The sequence below is a fragment of the Leptodactylus fuscus genome, chromosome 1 (genome assembly GCF_031893055.1).
Source record: "Leptodactylus fuscus isolate aLepFus1 chromosome 1, aLepFus1.hap2, whole genome shotgun sequence".
Lineage (NCBI taxonomy): Eukaryota > Metazoa > Chordata > Amphibia > Anura > Leptodactylidae > Leptodactylus > Leptodactylus fuscus.
In genome coordinates, this window is record NC_134265.1 from 204072392 (window position 1) to 204094508 (window position 22117).

Consider the following 22117-nt stretch of genomic DNA (forward strand, 5'->3'; position numbering starts at 1 on the left):
ATAAATCCCCCCTTCCCCCATAAGCTGGAGATACACATTGAGTTGTTGTTTTTTTGCAGGTTTTTTTTTTTTTTTTTTGCCAAATGGATTTCATTCCTTTTGAATCTACTATTGGCTTTGGCTCAAAAACCACAGCAACAGCAACTAAAAAAAGAGAAAACTTACTGGAGCCAATTTATTAAGACCACTGCATTTTGTCCCGATCTTAATAACTTAATCACTTTTGAGAGTTGACATGAAATGCGTCAGAATTGTTAGAAGTTTCCATGCAACAGAATTGAAACCTATGCTAGTATGTAACTGGTGTAGGTTTCAGCTATAACTTACACCAGTTTTCTAGTGCAAATTTTAATAAATGTGTAGCCCAAGATGTCTCTGCCACGGTCTGTCCTCATCCTCGCCTTGCTCCACTCACTTTTTGAGCTGGGGTGCCAAATAAAAAAGTCACAATTGTTACACAAAAAAAAAAACAGGCAAATGAGACAAAAAAAATTGAGTTTTTCAGTCTAGATCAGAATACTGTCATTACATACAGCAGCATTACAGTTCAGGAGCTCACTGCATTATAACTCTTTATATGCAGTGAATTGCAATTACATGGCTGTGGTCAGTCAAGGAAATCTGAACCTCCAGCAAATACTTGGATAATTTTTTCCTGCCTAAACATGGGCATCTTGAACTGCCATAGGTCTGCTGCATGTAAGCAGAGAGTGCTCCACTGTCTTTGCCACCTTTTTTAGCAGTGTTTGATGATGGCCATGTATACATACAGATACACAGCAGTCCACCCTTTACTGGTAAGAGAAATGATAAGTGATTCTCCCCTCATAAATACAGCATTTATAACATTGGATACAGTATATGCAGGAGGAGGTATGCAAGTGGGACTGTTGCCACTAGCGATAGTACCATAATACCAAGTGATTCTAACTTTTACATATGTAAGAGAACATAATGTATGTAATAGGAAGATGCTAGTTGCTAGGGGTTCTGTACATGAACATATATTCATATCCATATACCAATGGATATTTAAAGTGGTTTTCCCATTTCCCTGTTTCAGCAGCTTTTGCCTGCTGTCTCTTCTTCTCATTGCTGTATTCTTTATTAAAGAATCAAAGGCTAGTTTCACACCAGCACTTGAACACCGTCCATGAACCCGCTTAAAAAATGTGAGAGAAAATCCAATGGACCCCATTATAGTCTTTTTAAGCAGGTTAGCTTTCTGTTTTTTGTGTCCCCAAGTGGACCTGAATAACGGAAAGTTGAACATCAGTGTGAACCTCACCTAAGCCGCCTCCCCGAGCTTACTGAACAGGACACTACAGTATAAAGTATCATAATGCTTATTATGACTAGAAATCTAATACAAAAGCAGATCAAATAGTGTGCACATGCTGCTAGAGAAGGGACTCCGTGTTATATGACAAAGCCATGTCCAAGATAGAAGACATGGCTTTATCAGCAAATTGCAATTAGCTGACCTGAATGTCCTGCCAGCAGAGCTGTAGATAACAGTGAGAGCAGTGAGTCATGTCATCTGTCTTATCTAATCACACAGGTCCGGCACCATGGAAAAGATGTGCGCAATGAAAGGAATAATCTCACATATCAGGAAAAAAGCAGCATTGCTAAAGCAATGTATTTATGAAAACTCTTTAATTTACATAAGCTAGCAGTATAGATAGGATCCTTAATATTGGAATATCCATTTAAGTCAAGAGGCATAGCACACTACTTTAGTAAATGTATCGTTTACAAGTTGGTACAGGAGTGTGGATGGATTACTTAATTTACAGTAGTAGTTTGGGGATCTGCTGTTTGTGGTCCAGGCACAAAAGCATGTTTCAATTTAAGGACCAGACACAAAAGTATTGTAGAAGAGGTACAGAGGCCTCTTCATTGGGCAGGTTTCCATGTTAATCACTAAGACATTCCCCAAGATATTATGTTACATAAAGACATCACAGGCCACAATTCACACCCCACAACAGACTGTCTTCATATCTCTGAAGTCCTAAGTCATCACTTTTGATGATGACTTAGTCCCCATGTGGATTTCCCAAACGGATTACCGAACACAGATGGGAAAAAGGCCTCACATCTCTTTTAAGTTTTGCTCTGAAAAACGGTAAAGATTTGTCTAGTTAGCCAATAAAGGTTAAAAGCTTATTCACACTACAGAGTTTCACAGCTGTGGGCTAGCCAATTTTTTAACAGCCAGCATTGTAAATATTTGTGCGAACATTTTTAATGTATGGTTTGTGCTTTATGTGTTCTGATCCATGAAATAATAGAACATGCCATTTCCCAGGCTATTTTCATGGATCTCTCAATAGATAAAATCTATGATCTGTGAAAATGATCAACCTTCTGGTGAAAAAAGCACTTTCTTACAGCCAAGTGTACAGTACAGTCATGTGAATAAGTTCTAACTCCTATGACACTTTTGTCTTTCATACACCAACACATTTAGCATGGCTAACACAGTACTATGCTAGGTTTAATGCACATCAGGACCATGGACAGAGATTTGAGTAGTAGTTAAAATTTTGCAAGGTATACGATTTTATATGGTCCATACGAGACTTGCCACATCATTCCAAAAACAGTGTTGGTGGATGTGTAACCAAAGCGGTCTTTATGGTTTATTTATTCATACACAGTTTTTATCATTGACAACACATCCATTTACTCTACCACTTTGTTTTTATTGTATTGCCAATAAATAATGACGGACACAGATGTGTCAGATAATGTCCATTATAAATTTATGCAGAAGTAGAAACAACTGGGGAGGTTTAGAAAAACGAGACAGAATACTGGTATAAAAAAAACATCTAACAACCTTACGCCACATTTATCAAGTGCTTTGTATACTTCTTAGAAAACTTTTATGACTTGTATGAGTAAATGGTGTGGCTGCGTGAGAAATGGTTGTGGTGAAGTGGAAAGTGATTATGAACACCAAAATTTTGCCACATTCTTCTAAGCTAAAGTGTAAAGTTATACTAGCCAGTCTAATGGTGAACTAGATATCATCCAGCATCACACACTATGATACGTCAAACTGTACTATACATTAAAACTGTCTAATCTAAATTTTCAACAGTATTAATAAATCTGCCCAATGTTTATATTTCTCAGATTATCTGCTATAGGACCCATTTCATGTGCACTTTAGGGGGAAGATGTGTAATCCTATAACTGGAACAGAGCACAGCGGTAATGGTAACACAGCGGTAATGAAATAATGTATAGCGTTTAGTGTTTTGTACTTGGTGAAACTCCTATTGACTTGACTATTTTTATTGCCTTCAATTACCTTTTTTGTGAGTTACAACTGTAGAGTATGTTATCAGATTCAAGATAAAACGGGCTTTATCAATACACTGTATATATTTTGATCATAAAGATTATCAATAAATGATCTGATAATCTATAAAAATTTATAGTTTACCACTTGTTACCAGCAACAATTGTAATATAAAGGGGGGTTATCCAAGAGTTGTCATTGATGGTTTTTCCTTATGATTGGCCATCAGTATTAGACTGTGGGTGGATAACATTCTTCACACACATCAATCAGTTGCTGCAGCTGCAGGATCAGAGTACAGATCTGGAAGAAAACAGCTCCATACACCTTGTAGTAACCTTGCCGCTTTATGTGCAGGTAGGAAAGGCCATTAAACTGGCCATACACATTAGATTATAGACTGCTGAAGAGGTAACAATCTGTCCCATGTAGCTAATCGTCAACTAAAGTTGGTCAGAACCAAAATCTGTTGTACTGGATTTTTTCTGCCAACTGTCATGATCTTTTTTGTATGGGCTTGAGTGACAGACCTGTAGGTGATATTAGTATTGTGGAGATGTGTTTGTACTACTAACACACTTACAAAGTGTCCATCATTTCCTGTTTTCAGCACTTCATTAGTATATAACAACTTTCATCTGGGGTAATCGACCATTCATTGTATGGTTTGTGGTTTTTCACATGTTTGGGGAAGTTGGTTGTATGACTAACTAACCAACCACATTGCATTTCAGACAAGCGATGGCTGGTAAAATCTAATATGTATATGTTTATGCTGCCAGCTTATCAACTCTTGACCAATCACTTTTAGTGTCATATCCCCTGCTTAAAAATAAAACAATAGTAGTAGATTCTGTAAAGCAATTTCACTACATATATATATATATATATATATATATATATAGACACACACACACACACACTTCAGTTACATTGATACAATAGAATAAATGGGTTTAGATGCATACAATGAGAAATTATACAATTCCAGTTTTAATTAGCGATGTTCTTCATCATCAGAAACATCTGGAAGTAAAAGGATTAATGGTTATGGAGCAAGCAGTTTGTTTTCCGTGAAGACGAATCGTAAAAACACTGCAGATGTAACTCCTTGAGCTCTCTATAATGACAAGGCATTCACACATGTACAGCATTCACTCCATCGCCCACTAGAGCAGTGTCTACCCCTCCTTCTCTCTCCCAGAGTCCTTTGCATTATACACATGACGTCAGGGCAGCTCTGACATTGTATAGCACTGCTCCTCTGTGTATCTCTCCGGCTGAGCATCTGCTCTTGGATCCTATATAAACCCTGCAGGATGGGAGCCCCTGAACACTGGAGTTGTGACCTCAGCCTTCTGTTGTCACTCATAGTTATAGTGTCTGCTGTCAGTGCAGGAGACCCTTTTGATGCCCAGCTAGGAGATATCACCTCCTGCAGCCAGCAGTGTCAACTCACCTTCAAGCTTAAGAGCCTCTCCGAAGTAAGTGCCATTATCTATCTATCTATCTATCTATCTATCTATCTATCTATCTATCTATCTAGCTATCATGCTTACGATATAATAGCATTAAGATGCTAATTATATATAACAAGAGGGAGAAGCAATATAGTTATCATTGAGGGCCATACTCCCCGTGAGAGCCACCATTTGTTCATCCATATTAAATCAACCTGATTGTATCCGTCCTTTCTACGTTTATACAACCGCCTCCCATGCAGTGCAATGAAATCATTTACTTGCTATTTATAATGAATAATACATGTAATTGTTTGTCATGTAATAAGCAAATGGTTACTCTTGGTACACTGACAACGCTAGCGCCATACAGTATAGAAGTCCTTTATTTGCCTGTCATTTCAGATTCTCCATCTTCTCATGTTCCCAGTAGGTGTTCAATTGCACATCCCTAGTGTGAATGTCACAGCTGCTATGTAATATTACTATTGCTTCCTCTGAGAGAGCAGTGTATCTATATAGAGAAGGGATGCCTACATGTAGCACCTATTTATAGGAATGACTACATAACAAAATTAAAAAAAAAAAACAAGATGCTTAAAGATGACTCGGATTGTGCGTGCAATGAATGGTTACATAATGGCTACATACTGCTGTAGTTAAACTAGCAGTAATGAGGAAAAAAAAAAAAGAATACATTGGAACAAATGGACAGAATACAAACTATGCTACAAATCCACTTCTATGGCTCCATTGCTTGCAACCATTGTGCATTGTATAAGGCTATGATGCTTATGACTTGCCTGGGCCATAATAAACTGATGTGTGTCTGCAGCCACTTCTAGCCTAATTCCATTCTGAAGTCAGTGTCTCAGGTTTGTTACAGAATCACATCACAAGATATGGATTCATATAGTCATTTAAGGGCGTCCTAAACACTATTCCCTCTTAGATGTATACTCAGGAAATGATAGAGGTAGAAAATACCCCTCCTTGCAAGAAGGTGTAGCTGTTATTGTGCTTGTTGACCTCAGTCGTGTGTGGTTGTAACTCTGTCCATTCCAAAGTGTCCAGATTAGAGTAAACACTATTATATTTGGGTCTCATTGTTATCCGTTTTAGATACAAATAATTTGAGATTCCAGTCGGGGTACATGCGCTGCCTCCAAGGTTACATTTCAATCCAATTTTGCCAATTGATTTTAAGGTTTAAGAGCCTCTCACAACCAATTATTTCTATTATTCTGATGATGACTAAAGCAACACCACAGAAATTCTTCATTAAAATATTATTTTTTCCTCATTGTTTTCTGTCTACAGCTCCTATGCAGAATCCTGTATCTCCATGGTAACAGACTATAAACAAATCCTTTGTACTCTGCTCCTGCAGTCATACTCCCTTCTATCTGGTCTCTCCTTGCCAATATACATTCTATAGGTTAGCAAGGAAAAAAATGCACATATGGAGGAAAATCTGACTTAACATCAGATTACACAGATTTTGTCTGTTACTTTAGAATTGAGAAGTCTATATAAAAGCCTAAAAGCAATGGAAAATTTCTGGACCAAACTACATACAAAGTTGCTTCTTTTTTTTTTCTTATCATGCACTTGATTATTAAATATTAAGCAGAATTATAATATCTTCCCCAGCTGTACATGTGCCTACATTAAAATTGAAGCGACTTTAAAATAGATTAACTATTTCATCATTAGTCTCAATGCAGGTCTATGTGTCATGGTAACAGACGACAAATATTATGTAGTCAGGCCCTGCAAACAAACTCCCTTCTACGGGGCAGCAAAATAAAATTTGACCATAGGATAACACTAAACAGGGTTTGTTTGTCTTCCGTTATCATGGAAATAGGCCTACACAGGATTTGTGGGGGAAAAAAAGCTGTAGAAAAACATTTTTTTAAACTAATTCTATATAGTTGCCCATCACAGCTGTCCTTCTACCCCACACAATAGAAAAACCCAATAGTGTTTCCAATTTATTTCCCAAATAGGATAGGATCCAAGTGATAGCTCTACTGGCTATGTAAATATAATGGCAGTGACATGTGGGGGGGCTATATATGGATTCTTGCTTGGCTGTTTCTGCACAACTTCCTCTACTGTTACTCAGACTCCCAGTCACATAATGGGCTAAGATCCATCCTGTTCTTGCCTTCACGCAGGTGTTTGCTCTACAATGTATTACAGTGCATATGAATGTATTTAGCTTTATTTTATGTTTATTAAATATTAAGTTTTATATTTTCTTTATCAGTGCTGTTTTGTATATTGGGTCTCCTCTGATATGTTGGTGCACATTATACCATTATTAGAGGATTGTCTGTGCAAAGTTGGCTCATGGTGCTTGTTTCTTGAAATGTAGATAATAACTAGTTGTCACACAGTCATCACCTACTCTGAAATTGCAAGCTGAAAATGTAATGGTTCTCTAGGGGTTCAGATCTTGAAAGAGAGGGCACATAGCAGGTGGGTGAAGTCACAGGTACAGTGCAGATGGTTTATCTGCATGGTTGTTAAAGTTTTTAAAAAAAAAGTTGTAAACCCTTGTAAAGTTGAAAATCCTTTTAGGCCGCGACTCCATGTTGCGAAAAAACTATGATTTGAAGTACCTGCAAAATGGATGGGATTCTGGCTAATCCCATCCAAACATTGCAAAAAAAAAACATCTGCAGTGAAAATGCTGTGGTTTTTAAAAAAAAAAACATTGCATTTTTGTAAATTGCAACACATCAATTATACACTGCCTGGCCAAAAAAAAAGTCGCGAGTGTTAATATTTAGTTGGGCCACCATGAGCATGGAGTCTATAATGTTCTATAGTGTAGACTCAGGGATTTTGATCCAATTCTCGAGTATCAGGGAGCCCAGGTTACGCAGATTCATTGGGGGTGGTAAGTGACAGCGCAGGTTCCTTTCCAGCACATTCCAGTGTTTCGTGTGCTTCGCCTCGCACCCGGATATGACCATCACTCTGTAACAATGTGAAATATGATTCATCTGACCACATGACCTTTCTCCACTGCTCTAGGGTCCAATCCTTGTGGTCTCTTGCAAATGACAGGTGCCGACGTCTGTTGGTCTCTGTCACCAATGGCTTTCGTGTGGCGACACAACTGTTGAGACCCATTCCTTTGAGTTCTCGTCGCATTGTTTGCTCCAAAATGTGTTACTCTGTCGAGTTGAACATTTGTGTGAGCTCAAAGGTGGTTTTCCGGTGGTTATTCTTCACCAGTCGCTTTAGGGACCTACGACCTCGAGTTTTGAGTATAGTCTTACATCCACACTTTCCACGGTTGGAGGGGGGTTCTCCACCATCTCGCCATGCTCGTATGATACGCTGAACAGTTCTCTGTCCGATGCCAGTTACTTCGGCTATCTCTTTGGTCGATTTGTTGGCCTGATGCAATCCAATGACTTTCCCCTTCTTGAAGGCACTAACATCTCTTCCTCTGGTAGCTCTTCCGTTGGTAGACATCGCTTCACACCTTTAATTATGATCTGCACTTGACAGGCTACAGCTCAATTATATACATTCAAGAATATATGCAAATTCCTGTCATGAACAGTTCATAATTATATCAGGGGTGGAACGGTACCTTGTTGCACAAGGCAACTTTTTTTGGGGCCAGGCAGTGTACCTACTGTGAGAAGGTGACAAGCAGGGTGTTGGAATCTCGCTATATCTCCCCCAGGTTTTCAACTTATGTGTGGTCTAGTTCGGATCTTGAGTAGGCCTCACCTCCAGGTGTGGGTCCTGGGCCAGAAAAAGGTTGCAGATCCTGCTCTCCAATGCAGATCCATGGAGTGAGAGGAGGTGTCTGGGTCTGTCCAGTAACCCTGAGTCCAGTGAGATAATATTGTGCTTGTATTGTTCGTATGGCTAGTAGTAAGCCACGTGTATAGTTAGGTTATCGTTTCTGTTAAGTATTGCTCAGACGAGCAGGTTTTTATTTTGTTTTTGCCTGAAGTAAAGGCTGTATTTTGTTTTGCTCATTTGTACCTGAAGTCAAGGTTTATTTATTTTCCTGTTTCTTTGTAAATAAAGCAGTTTGCTGCATATTTTGTGTTCCTGTCTTGACTCTTTGGGTCCGCACCACTGCTTCAATTAAGCTACCTTCCCCACCAGCACCGCACCTCCCATGAGGCGACCTGAAGCGACTGCTTCAGGCGGCCTTATGCCAGGGCCCCGGGGAGGGCGGCATTTTTGCTGACCTAAGCCAGTCCAGGACAAGCTGTCCCGTACTGGCTTAGGGTCACCATCACTGAGCGGTGGATTGGGGAGGCCGCTGGAGCAGAGCTGCCCCTCACGCTCGGGCAGAGAGCAAGTCCCCTCCGTGCCTGCTCTCTGCCTGCTAAAGACGCTCGCTCCACTTGGCCCCGCCCCCTCCACTCGGCCGCGCCACCTTCTGCTCTGCCCCACCCCCTCCGCTCCGCCCCTCCTCCAGGGGGGGGGGGCGGCGGCTTTCTGACGTCCGCCTCAGGCGGCAGAAACTCATGGTTCACCCCTGTTCCCCACACTACGTAAATGCACCATTATTTTCTCTCAGATCTGTCCTGACTATGCATTCCTTGGCTAACTCTTGGGCCTTAATATTTCAAATAAAGTGGAGGATCTTGCTATAGAAAAACAATGAATAATTTAACTGGCAAAGTTGCTTTTCTACATGCCTTGGGATAATGTACAAGTCTTTTTTATTATTGCTTCCCAAACTGTGGAGCACAGCTCCCTGGAGGTCATGTCAAAATAGCCGGGGGTTGGCAAACCATCAATCCCAATATTGCTAGTAATAAAGATCACTGAGAACTGCATAGTCTTCAGTGGTGGGCCTAGGGGAGGTGAATTATATATAACAGTGTGATTGGGCCTTAGCCAGTGGCATAACTAGGAATGGCGAGGCCCCATGGCGAACTTTTGACATGGGTCCCAGCTCCCCCGACACCGAAGACCCCAACAACCGACCCCCCCACACACACACACACACATTCCTGCACGCTCCATTATGCCCCATAGTGGCCCCTGTACACAGTATTATGCCCGCTGTAGACACCCATGAACAATTATCATACTCTGGGGTCTTTTCAGACCCCAGACTATAATAATCGAAGACCCAAGGGGGAGATACAAACATAAAAAAACCACTATAACTTACCGATCCCCGGCTCCGCCGCAATCCTCGGTGGTGTCGGCCATCTTCCTTGATGTTCGGACGTCACATGACCCGGGACGCAGACCCTGGAGCTCCTCATCCTGGAGGTCCTCGAACCACACACGTACACAGCAAGTTTTATGACACGTAGCATTGTCCTGCTGGTAGATGCCATCATCCTGAGGAGAAACAATTCGCATGTAGGGGTGAACATGGTCCGCAAGGAAAGATGCATATTTGTATTGATCCATCATGCCTTCCACAATGATGAGTGCACCCAGATGACTTATGACACGTACCTTCTGCGATTGGTTATTTAACATGGACGTCAAAAGTAGGCGGTGGTCACATTAACTGACTGAACTGTGTACCTCAATCATTATGGTTCTCACACTATAATGTTCACTTCTTGTGGTCCCTACAGTAAAATGCACAAAAAGAAAAAAAAGAGGGGGTTTACCCCAGAATCTACTCTAGTCTCTGCTGTAATCACTACATCACAACTTCCTGCTTTTAAACTGAAGGAAAGGAGACAGGGCCTGAATGGTGAGGCAGGAGGCAGATGGCTCACTGCTCCACCATTGTACTCAACTTTCTGAGTCCTCCAGAGGCTTGTAGAGTTGAGACTGAGTCTGCAACAGTTGGAAGGTGACTGTCACTTATCCATAGGGTAGATGATAATTATATTATTGCTGATGCCTTCACCATTGAGACTCCCACCAATTACTATAGCGACTTCCCCAAATCTCCTGTTGCCCCTCATTGTACAAACACTGCTTTATTCGGCATTTAGGAGGGTAGGCCAAGAAGCCTAGAATCTTTTTCTCTCCTGAACATAAATTTAAGCTGATATTGTTACAAGAAAATAAAGTAAACTCAAAAGGCGTATCAGCTTTATGAATGTCAGCTCTATTCTGAAACCTATTTTTTTAGGCGTTTGTATTGTGTCATTCCTTTGCTATTCATATGGAACCTTTATAAATAAATAGACAACTGGGTATAGTGTTAAAGGACAAATGGCACAATGAAGAGTTCTATGGAAATTTGTTCTAGAATTTTCAATTCATTGTAAGTATTGTCTTAAAACAATTTTATAAGAAGTCAATTAACTAAACTGAATTTAACAATTTAACATCCATATATATATATATTTGTATTCACAGCTTCACATAGATTGAATGAATACATGGAATAAAAAATTATAATCTCCACATATACACTATATTGAGAAAACGTATTGGGCTACACCTCTTGATTAGAGATGAGCGAACAGTGAAATATTCGATATTCGATTCAAATAGCCCCTCAATATTCGACTATTCGACTAATACTAACGAATATCGAATCCCATTATAGTCTATGGGGAAAAAATGTTTGTTTCAGGGGAAACCACTATTCGCCTAAGGAGGGTCACCAAGTCCACTATGACACCTCAACAGCAAATGATGCCAACACGTCTGCAATGCAACTTGGACAGCAGGGGAAGCATGCCTGGGGGCATCTAACACGCCCAAGTCCCAGTTTTACCCCACTATCACAACCTATCAACTAGACACTTTCCACACTGAAAAAACTCTATGAAAGTGGAAAAATACCGGGAAACCTTCTTTCCTCCCCAATTGTATGGACAGAAACCCAAATTTTAAGCTAAAGAAACATTACCAAGCATCCCTTTAAATCAATTTGCCCATGACAACCACAGATGGAATAGGCAATGGGAAATCAAACAGTACCCACCCTTAACTGTCATTGTGGTGTGTGTGTGTGTGTGTGTGTAGTTCATCACAAGGCTGACAGACCCAACTACAAATGCTGCAGTACAAGAAACCAGTAGTCAGGCTATGATTGTCTCTTCTTCAAATAAGACCCAGTAATTGCCATTGCAGCAGTGCCTAGGCCATCTTTCAGAGCAGTTCATTCAGAGATTGAATTGGAGAAAAATAAGAACATTTACTGTGATCAAGTCTTCATGCACATTAGTGGGTATGGAGAACCTAACGTAGACGATCCTCATGCTGAGCTGGCCTCATTACTGAACACGATCAACCAGGATAATCGGGGCTGGAAACAGCCATCAGATCTTACCGAAAGGAATCACCCTTGGTTTGGAAAGAAGCCATCTAAACGTTGCACCTTTAATTGAGTTGAGCATTGCACCAGCAGAATGTTAGGCCCTTTGGGTGAGTTGAGCCTTTAACCAACAGAGATTTTGTTTTTATCCCTTTGGGTGAGTTGAGCTTTGCACCAGCAGTTTTTTTGGCCCTTGGGGTGAGTTGAGCCTTGTAGCAGCAGAGTTTTAGGCCCTTTGGGTGAATTGAGCCTTGTAGCAGCAGAGTTTTAGGCCCTTTGGGTGACCCCTAAAAAATTAGATTTCAGGCCCTTGGGGGGGATCCCTAAAACATTAATTTTCAGGCCCTTGGGGGAGCCCTATGTTTCTGTAGGTATAATTGACATTCTGCGAATTACAAAAACGTTTTGGAAATTATAGTATTTCTGCTGTGTATATTTTTCTGCAATCTGTGGATGGGATTTCCTTGCACTTTGCACGGGTTCTAAAATACTCACTGAATTCCAGCAAGGTACTATAAGATTCCACCACAGCAAGAGGTCAGTTTGTGACATCAACTGTGAATGACATTATCACGGGCAACGGGATGTGGGCCCAATTGTCAACTAACTGGCTAGAATTGGAGCCGATCCCAAGGGCTTTGACTGAACAAACCCCCTGTCTTTAACCTTTTAAAACCTGTATGTGATCAGAATTTCATTGCCAGAGAATTACCAGGTTATTACCTTTTTTTAGATGCTGGTGTGAGGCACCGAAGGGTTAGATAGAATCATAGTAAAGCAAGATGTCAGGGCAGGTTGCAAGGTACAATAGACAAAGGACAGGGGCGGGCAAGCCGGGCAACCGCCCGGGGCCCCGCGCCTAGCGGGGCCCCGAGGCGCGGCCGGGACCTAACAAAATGGTCCCGGTCGGCATGTCCCGACTCCAACTGAGCTCAGCGTTAAAGCAGGAGCTGAGCTCACAGCTCCTGCTTTAAACGCCTATGTATTTCAGCTCATCGGCGGTAGGACGCCGATGAGCTGAATGCATAGGCGTTTAAAGCCGGAGCTGTCACAGCTCAGCTCCTGCTTTAACGCTGAGCTCCGGGCCTCCGGCATTTGTAGCCGCGATGTGATGACGTCATCACATCGCGGCTACAATATGTGTATGAGAGAGGAGAGAGCTGCGAGGGAACGAGGAATGGTGAGTGTGTGTGAGAACGGCATGACACTGGGGCAGATGGAGGGGGGAGAACAGCATGACACTGGGGCAGATGGAGGGGGAGAACGGCATGACACTGGGGCAGATGGAGGGGGGAGAACAGCATGACACTGGGGCAGATGGAGGGGGAGAACGGCATGACACTGGGGCAGATGAAGGGGGGGAGAACAGCATGACACTGGGGCAGATGGAGGGGGGAGAACGGCATGACACTGGGGCAGATTGAGGGGGGAGAACAGCATGACACTGAGGCAGATGGAGGGGGGGAGAACAGCATGACACTGGGGCAGATGGAGGGGGGAGAATGGCATGACACTGGGGCAGATGGAGGGGGGAGAACAGCATGACACTGGGGCAAATGAAGGGGGAGAGAACAGCATGACACTGGGGCAGATGGAGGGGGAGAACGGCATGACACTGGGGCAGATGGAGGGGGAGAACGGCATGACACTGGGGCAGATGGAGGGGGATAACGGCATGGCACTGGGACAGATAGAGGGGGAGAGAACAGCATGACACTGGGGCAGATGAAGGGGGGAGAATGGCATGACACTGGGGCAGATGAAGGGGGGAGAACAGCATGACACTGGGGCAGATGGAGGGGGAGAACGGCATGGCACTGGGACAGATAGAGGGGGAGAGAACAGCATGACACTGGCGCAGATGGAGGGGGGAGAACGGCATGACACTGGGGAAGATGAAGGGGGAGAACGGCATGACACTGGGGCAAATGAAGGGGGGGAGAACGGCATGACACTGGGGCAGATGAAGGGGGGAGAATGGCATGACATTGGGGCAGATGAAGGGGGGAGAACGGCATGACACTGGACCTCTTTCTAGTCTTCAACAGTTGGGAAGTACAGGTTAGAAGTGCAAGACCCCCAGTAAGTAGGGCACCGCCAAAGTCAATTGCCCAGGGCCCCGCAAACCCTGGATCCGCCACTGACAAAGGGTAACCTTGGTCAGCAACTGGAAACTAGCAGACAGGAAGGAGCAAACTCAGGAACGAATCAAGGAGCTAAGCAAACCTGAATAGACCAGTATTTACCCAGCTTTCCCATAAGAGGATGAAGCAATTAATCCTCTACCTCAGGGAATTATAAGGAGGGTGTGCACCCTGACAGGGGACATTGCTTAGAATGTGCTAAGGGGCTCATCCTAACAAAAACCGTACACTGTGAGAACATTGTCACACTTTGGAAGACAGCAATTAGCTGAGTTCGCCCAACCTGTCTGACAACATCCATGGAAATAGAAGGACTCTAATTCAAGAAGTTTTTCTGTTTTTCTTCCTTTTATTTTACTTTTTTTTTAATGTAAAGCATTAAAGAGTATCTGAGTTTATTAGTTTATGAAAGTTTAAAAATGTGCAGGGTCTTACTGGTTAGTTTTTTTCTATGACTGCATATATCTTCATACATGATTGTCCTATCAGTTTTTCTGATGCTAATAATCAAATTATGGCTGAAACACAGTTTACATTTCTATCTGAGGCTGTGGCCATGTACAATAAGTAGTAGGCTGCACCTCTTCCCTGCAAGCAAGACTCCTCTCTGCATTTTTTTTGGGCGGAAACCCGGCAGTCCCCATTATAGTGTATAGGGTACACGAGTAACCACTTTTTTAAGCAGATTAGGTTTCTGTTAGTGGGGTTCCCAAGTAGAACCCGTTAGTGGAAACCCAAATGCAGGTGTGAACCTAGCATCAGTTGTGTGGTTTGCAGATTCCTTCGTTTTTTGCATACCTCAACAGTTTGCAGACATATCTGTGCTGGCTGAGAGCAGAATCGCCTGCTCCCATCTCCATTACCTTTGTGAAGACAGAAAATGATGGCCCTCTCCACTCACTGAGATAAGCAAGATGAAGATAAGCAACATGGAATAGAATGTATCTAGGGATGGACTTGTAACAAAAGAGCAAACATTAAATTAGCTAAAAGGCAGACATCTAGTAGCAGGAACTTGAGATCTTTTTCAGGCAGAAAGCAGTCACATTTTAAATTAAAGGGGCTCTATCAGCAAAATTATGCTGATAGAGCCCCACATATGCGTGAATAGCCTTTAAAAATGCCATTCAGGCATTGCTAATGTTATATTAAACTACCCCCGTTTTAAAATAATACCCTAGAGAAGAATGATAGTCACGCTGGGCGGGCTGACGTCATCTTTAAAAAAAAAACAATTATCCATAGACCATATGAATAACTGAGGGAATTAAATTCAACCACTAGAGCACTTACAAAAGGAAAACACCCTCAAATAATTTACAGTCAATCATATAAAATTTAAGTACGTCTTTATTATACCAAATAGAATCATAAAATTAAATAGCAGCTAGGCAGATGGTAAAGCCAAAGTTGAAAGTACAGGGACAAATAGAGGATTTAAGACTATATATAAATCACAATTAGCACATAGGACTTAAATATACAGGGTCTAAATATGTAAACGTATAAATAGCTATAAACAATAATTTTAACCCTGAAAGTAAGACACTATACAGATATTAAATCATGTTGCACTCCATTGCAAGAAATAGTAGGACCAATGGTACAGATACAGCTGAATAACAGGAAATGATCAAAAAGGATCAAATTACATCACAACCTGGAAAGCTTCCAAAGGGTTAAAACCCATATAGTGGTATAACATGAATCATACATACATAAATAACGGAAGCCCAGTGTAAAAATAATTCAAGCTGAAGTCATATCAAATTTTGAAAATACCTGAGGTCATTATAGCAAATGGATACAGTCTCAAATCCCCAACACAAACGGCAAGGACACCTCGACGCGTTTCGCCGTCATCTTTAGCCACGCCTACATCTTCTTTCTTCTTGCAGTGATATCCTCGGGTCCTGTCTTCCTCGTCTTCTTCTTCCGGCGTCATTGCTTGTAATCCCACGCCGGCGCAGTAGTAGGGGAACAGTAGCAGGGGAACTGAGTATTCTCAGCTCAAAGGCTGCTATCAGATATGGCAACCCTATATAGAAGGCAGAGCAAAGAGGCTCTCATCCATTTTCTGAGTAGAGAGCCATTGAAACGGCTGATAAGTCTTGCGGGTATCTGCACTGATAGAGCAGGACTAGGCACAATTTTCTTGAATACTATGACAAGTATCCATCACTATGCAGGACAGTCCATCAGTTGACTGTCCTGAAAGTAACTTCTCTGGGGATAATGAGTAGCCCTCTTGGGAGCATGGACTTTTCTTTGTAATTGTCCTTAAAACAGCTGGGCCTCAGTGATCTTAGCATGTGTCTGCAGCTGATTCTACACCGTCAACAGGGTAAGGGTGCTTTCACATCATGTTTTTCATATCAGTTTAACTGATCAGTTAAATGGATCCATTATTTTAATCAAAAAACTGATGCAATCTTATGTCAATCCAGGCATCAAAAAGACTGATCCGTTAACGGATGTGCATCAGTTTTCTGCTAAAAAAAAAAATAAAAAAAAATCGGATCAGTTTTTTATGTTTACCTTGTGAAACACTAATTAAAGTTTGTTGATAGAAGATGGTGGATGTGGGTTTGGCAGTTTTGACTTTTTTTTTCTTGCTATGGCGTTTACCGTATAGGAAAAATATTTTTATAGATTTGTAAAGTGGGTGTTTTCAGACACAGGAATACCTAATGTGTAGGTGTTTCACAGTATTTAAGTACTTTTATATGTATTCTAGGGAAAGGGAGGCTGATTTGAATACTTTTAGTTTTAAAAAAATGTTTTTATTTTTCTTACTTTTTTTTAGTTTTTGCATTTATTAGACCCCCTAAGGGTCTTGAACCCCAGGGGGTCTGATCACTAATGCAATGTAGTATAATGCTAATGCATTGAAAAAAATCATGCATTTCTATTGCAGGCTACATAGTAGCCTGCAATAGAAAGTATAGAAAGGCTCCCGGCTGTCATAGCAACGGCACGCAGGACCCAAGCACTTCTTTTGCAACATCTTATGGAGATATACAATGAAATATGATAACAAAAACTAGCACTTTTTTTTCCCCTTTCCGGTCAGGGCCCCATCTGGACTAAACACTGCTGAAAAAACAAGGCATTTTATGATCACAGCAAAGGGGAAGGGATTCTAGTGAACTCCATCACTACCTTGTTGAAAAATATGTGCAAAGGAGGATCAGCAATTTCTAAAATCGTTGTGGTTTTGGAAATCACAGCATGTCAATTATACCTATGGAAACGCCGGCAGTTTCCCTATAGGTATAACTGAAATAGAAAGTCTGCAGATTAAACCTCTGCAAATTTTCTGTTAAACGTGATGCGGGAAAAAGCGGGACCTGTTGCCGTGACTTTGTACCAGAACTGTGAGCATCTATGTCAGATATTTACTTCCAATGTAAAAATATGCTTCATCTAACTTGTTGTGTTTCTTGTGCTTCTAACCTAGTTTTTACTTTTCATATTTTCTTTGTCAAACTTGAAAAGCTTTTATAGAAAATAAACTTTAACCCTTTCCTGCTCCATGTTGTACTAATATGTTGCACTGAGTGTGGGTTAATGCTCAGTGCCATAATAATATGGTGCTGTAATGCTATGGGCACAGAAGCTGTGCCCATTGCATTACTTCTGGCATTCGGATACATTAATCTGCCAGAGTCACCCCTCAGATCCCTTGCAATAAGATTGTGGGATCTGAGGGGTTGGCATGGCAGCCAAGAGTTTGAGTACCAGCCTCCTGACTGCCTATGCACATTTCACATAGTAAGACTTTCTGCAATCTGCTGCAATACTATGTACCTGTATGGGAAAAGTAAAAAAAAAAAAAAAAAAAAGTTTAAAATAACACCTTTACGTTTAAAAAAAACACATAACCTAAACAAAAAGAACAAACAAATATGTTAGATAGCCCCACATGCTTATAAGTTCCCACTAACTATAGGGTTATTTATCCTGTATATTGAGCGCCATAACAAAAATATACTGCAATGTGCAAATGAACCTAGTTTAGTCACCTGACATTCCCCAAAAAAGAGCAATAAAAACTGATCAAAAAGCCATACATACCAAACATTTATAAAATATGACAATAAAAAGTGCAACTTGACCCACAAATAAAGAGCCCTGACATCTCAGTCAACAAAACAGTAAAAAAGTTATAGGCATCAGAATATGGTGACCCCTGGAAAATTGTAAACTTGGTAAATAAAAAAAAACAATAGTAATATAATAAAACCAATAAAAATATGGTATTGATGTAATCGTAATGACCCCCTCGGACAAAGCTGCCATGTCATTTTTATTACAGAGTGAATGCTGTAAAAATCAAATGCAAAAAATTCTGATAATATGGTGGGGGGTTTTCACACGGACCCCTAAAAACATTAATAAAGCTAATCAAAACAATATATGTACCCCAAAAATGGTGCAAGATGAAAGTACAACTGGAAGAACAAACCTTCATATAGCTATGAAGACAGAAAAATATAAAAGTTCTGAATTTTGGAAGGTGGGGGAAGGAAAATTTGAAAAAAGTTAATGAGCAGACAGCGTACAAACTAATCTGCATCCTTAAAGGGTTAAATAATTTAATGCCTTTTTTATTTAATAACCTCTGGGAACTTTATTACTTAACATCAAGATTAAAGATGAGCGAACAGTGTTCTATCGAACACATGTTCGATCGGATATCAGGGTGTTCGCCATGTTCGAATCGAATCGAACACCGCGTGGTAAAGTGCGCCAAAATTCGATTCCCCTCCCACCTTCCCTGACGCCTTTTTTGCACCAATAACAGCGCAGGGGAGGTGGGACAGGAACTACGACACCGGGGGCATTGAAAAAAATTGGAAAAAGTCATTGGCTGCCGAAATCAGGTGACCTCCATTTTAGACGAATAGTGGATTTCAAATCCGGGTCATATGAGAATGTGAACTTTGTGACTATGAGACAGGGATAGCTGTACAGGCAGGGATAGCTAGGGATAACCTTTATTTAGGGGGGAATGTTATTAAAAATAACTTTTTGGGGCTCTATCGGGTGTGTAATTATGATTTTTGTGAGATAAACTTTTTCCCATAGGGATGCATTGGCCAGCGCTGATTGGCCGAATTCCGTACTCTGGCCAATCAGCGCTGGCCAATGCACTCTATTAGCTTGATGAAGCAGAGTGTGCACAAGGGTTCAAGCGCACCCTCGGCTCTGATGTAGCAGAGCCGAGGCTGCACAAGGGTTCAAGCGCACCCTCGGCTCTGATGTAGGAGAGCCGAGGGTGCACTTGAACCCTTGTGCACCCTCGGCTCTGCTACATCAGAGCCGAGGGTGCGCTTGAACCCTTGTGCACACTCTGCTTCATCAAGCTAATAGAATGCATTGGCCAGCGCTGATTGGCCAATGCATTCTATTAGCCTGATGAAGTAGAGCTGAATGTGTGTGCTAAGCACACACATTCAGCTCTACTTCATCGGGCTAATAGAATGCATTGGCCAGCGCTGATTGGCCAGAGTACGGAATTCGGCCAATCAGCGCTGGCTCTGCTGGAGGAGGCGGAGTCTAAGATCGCTCCACACCAGTCTCCATTCAGGTCCGACCTTAGACTCCGCCTCCTCCAGCAGAGCCAGCGCTGATTGGCCGAATTCCGTACTCTGGCCAATCAGCACTGGCTAATGCATTGTATTGGCGTGATGAAGCAGTGCTGAATGTGTGTGCTAAGCACACACATTCAGCTCTACTTCATCGGGCTAATAGAATGCATTGGCCAGCGCTGATTGGCCAGAGTACGGAATTCGGCCAATCAGCGCTGGCTCTGCTGGAGGAGGCGGAGTCTAAGATCGCTCCACACCAGTCTCCATTCAGGTCCGACCTTAGACTCCGCCTCCTCCAGCAGAGCCAGTGCTGATTGGCCGAATTCCGTACTCTGGCCAATCAGCACTGGCTAATGCATTGTATTGGCGTGATGAAGCAGTGCTGAATGTGTGTGCTTAGCACACACATTCAGCTCTACTTCATCGGGCTAATAGAATGCATTGGCCAGCGCTGATTGGCCAGAGTACGGAATTCGGCCAATCAGCGCTGGCTCTGCTGGAGGAGGCGGAGTCTAAGATCGCTCCACACCAGTCTCCATTCAGGTCCGACCTTAGACTCCGCCTCCTCCAGCAGAGCCAGCGCTGATTGGCCGAATTCCGTACTCTGGCCAATCAGCACTGGCTAATGCATTGTATTGGCGTGATGAAGCAGTGCTGAATGTGTGTGCTTAGCACACACATTCAGCTCTACCTCATCGGGCTAATAGAATGCATTGGCCAATCAGCACTGGCCAATGCATTCTATTAGCGTGAACTGAGATTGCACAGGGGTTCTAGTGCACCCTCGGCTCTGCTACATCAGATTGCTACATCTGATGTAGCAGTGCCGAGTGTGCATCAGATGTGTAGTTGAGCAAAACTGACTCAGCACTGCTAAGTCTCTGCATTCGCATAGGAATGCATAGGCCAGCCTTCGGCCAATCAGCGCTGGCTCTGCGGGAGGAGGCGGAGTCTAAGGTCGGACCTGAATGGAGACTGGTGTGGAGCGATCTTAGACTCCGCCTCCTCCAGCAGAGCCAGCGCTGATTGGTCGAGTTCCGTACTCTGGCCAATCAGCACTGGCCAATGCATTTCTATGGGGAAAAGTTAGCTTGCGAAAATCGCAAACTGACAGGGATTTCCATGAAATAAAGTGACTTTTATGCCCCCAGACATGCTTCCCCTGCTGTCCCAGTGTCATTCCAGGGTGTTGGTATCATTTCCTGGGGTGTCATAGTGGACTTGGTGACCCTCCAGACACGAATTTGGGTTTCCCCCTTAACGAGTTTATGTTCCCCATAGACTATAATGGGGTTCGAAACCCATTCGAACACTCGAACAGTGAGCGGCTGTTCGAATCGAATTTCGAACCTCGAACATTTTAGTGTTCGCTCATCTCTAATCAAGATGAAAACAGATTCCCTGCAATTAAGACAAGGAGTGTCATACGTGTGTGCAGCATGAGAAGCCTTTTGAATACTCTTCTCTAGGTTTGAAACCTGCTGAGTTAAAACTGTAATAGATAACAAGGTGATGTATTTTAAGCACTCAGAATAACAAGCTACATCAGTTTACTTCCGTTATCTGCAGGGGAGGTTCTGGCTGCAGAAATGTTATAACATGAGCAGGTCTCAGCTTTGAACTGCTTGTCTATCATTTGCTTCTATGATTTTTGTTCTGATTGTTGTTTTTAATTATATTTTAGACCTGTTTCACATCAACAAATTCCATTTTCCTCTGCATGTAATTGATTAAATAGATTAAACTGTCCGATTTCTAAGATTCTCCAGATCTATTGATAGCAATTTGTAAGCTTTTCAGGACTCAGTGCTCTGAATCATGCTCCGACATCAATCACAGATCCATCTGTACATCTACCATTACTGCAATGCCTGATGATAATACTGACAGCACTTTATAAAAAGTATATGACATCAGCACTGTAAGATGTCCACTTATCACTGTCTATTGGATGAGAGGCTGTCAGCTGATGTCAGTTTACACCGTAACGTCACAGTGACTCACAAGTAGGGTTGAGCGATCAGGATCGGAAAAGATTGGATCCCGATTGGCGATCGAGTAAATTTCACGATCGGGTTCTGATCCCGACTAAAAAGATCGGGAACGGGATTCCGATCCCGATCACTCCACTTACCTCTACAGATCCGCTGCCTCTCCCAGTTCTTCTCGCTCCTCTTCTCTCTCAATGACCTGCCTTCAGAGCGCCCTGTGCACCCCCGCCTCCCTAGACTAGTGTTAGAGATGCTGGGACAAGGCACGGCTTGTGGCTAAGAATGTGTGGGCGGGTACTGGGTAGGGAGACGTGAGTGATGCACTCACGTCTTCCTGCCCACACTCTCCTAAGTCAAAACAAGCCCCGCCTACTC

The 22117-nt window shown here is 42.3% G+C and overlaps 1 protein-coding gene across 1 annotated transcript in view; it reads left to right on the forward strand.

Moving 5' to 3' along the window:
- The first annotated feature begins 4542 nt into the window (after positions 1 to 4542).
- The window catches only part of TMEM59L (transmembrane protein 59 like), a 42984-nt gene continuing 25409 nt past the window's right edge, over positions 4543 to 22117 (forward strand). Inside the window, exon 1 of the mRNA XM_075283652.1 lies at positions 4543 to 4800. Coding sequence (XP_075139753.1) covers positions 4636 to 4800 — 165 coding nt within the window. The 5' untranslated portion in view covers positions 4543 to 4635. The remainder of the gene's footprint in view (positions 4801 to 22117) is intronic.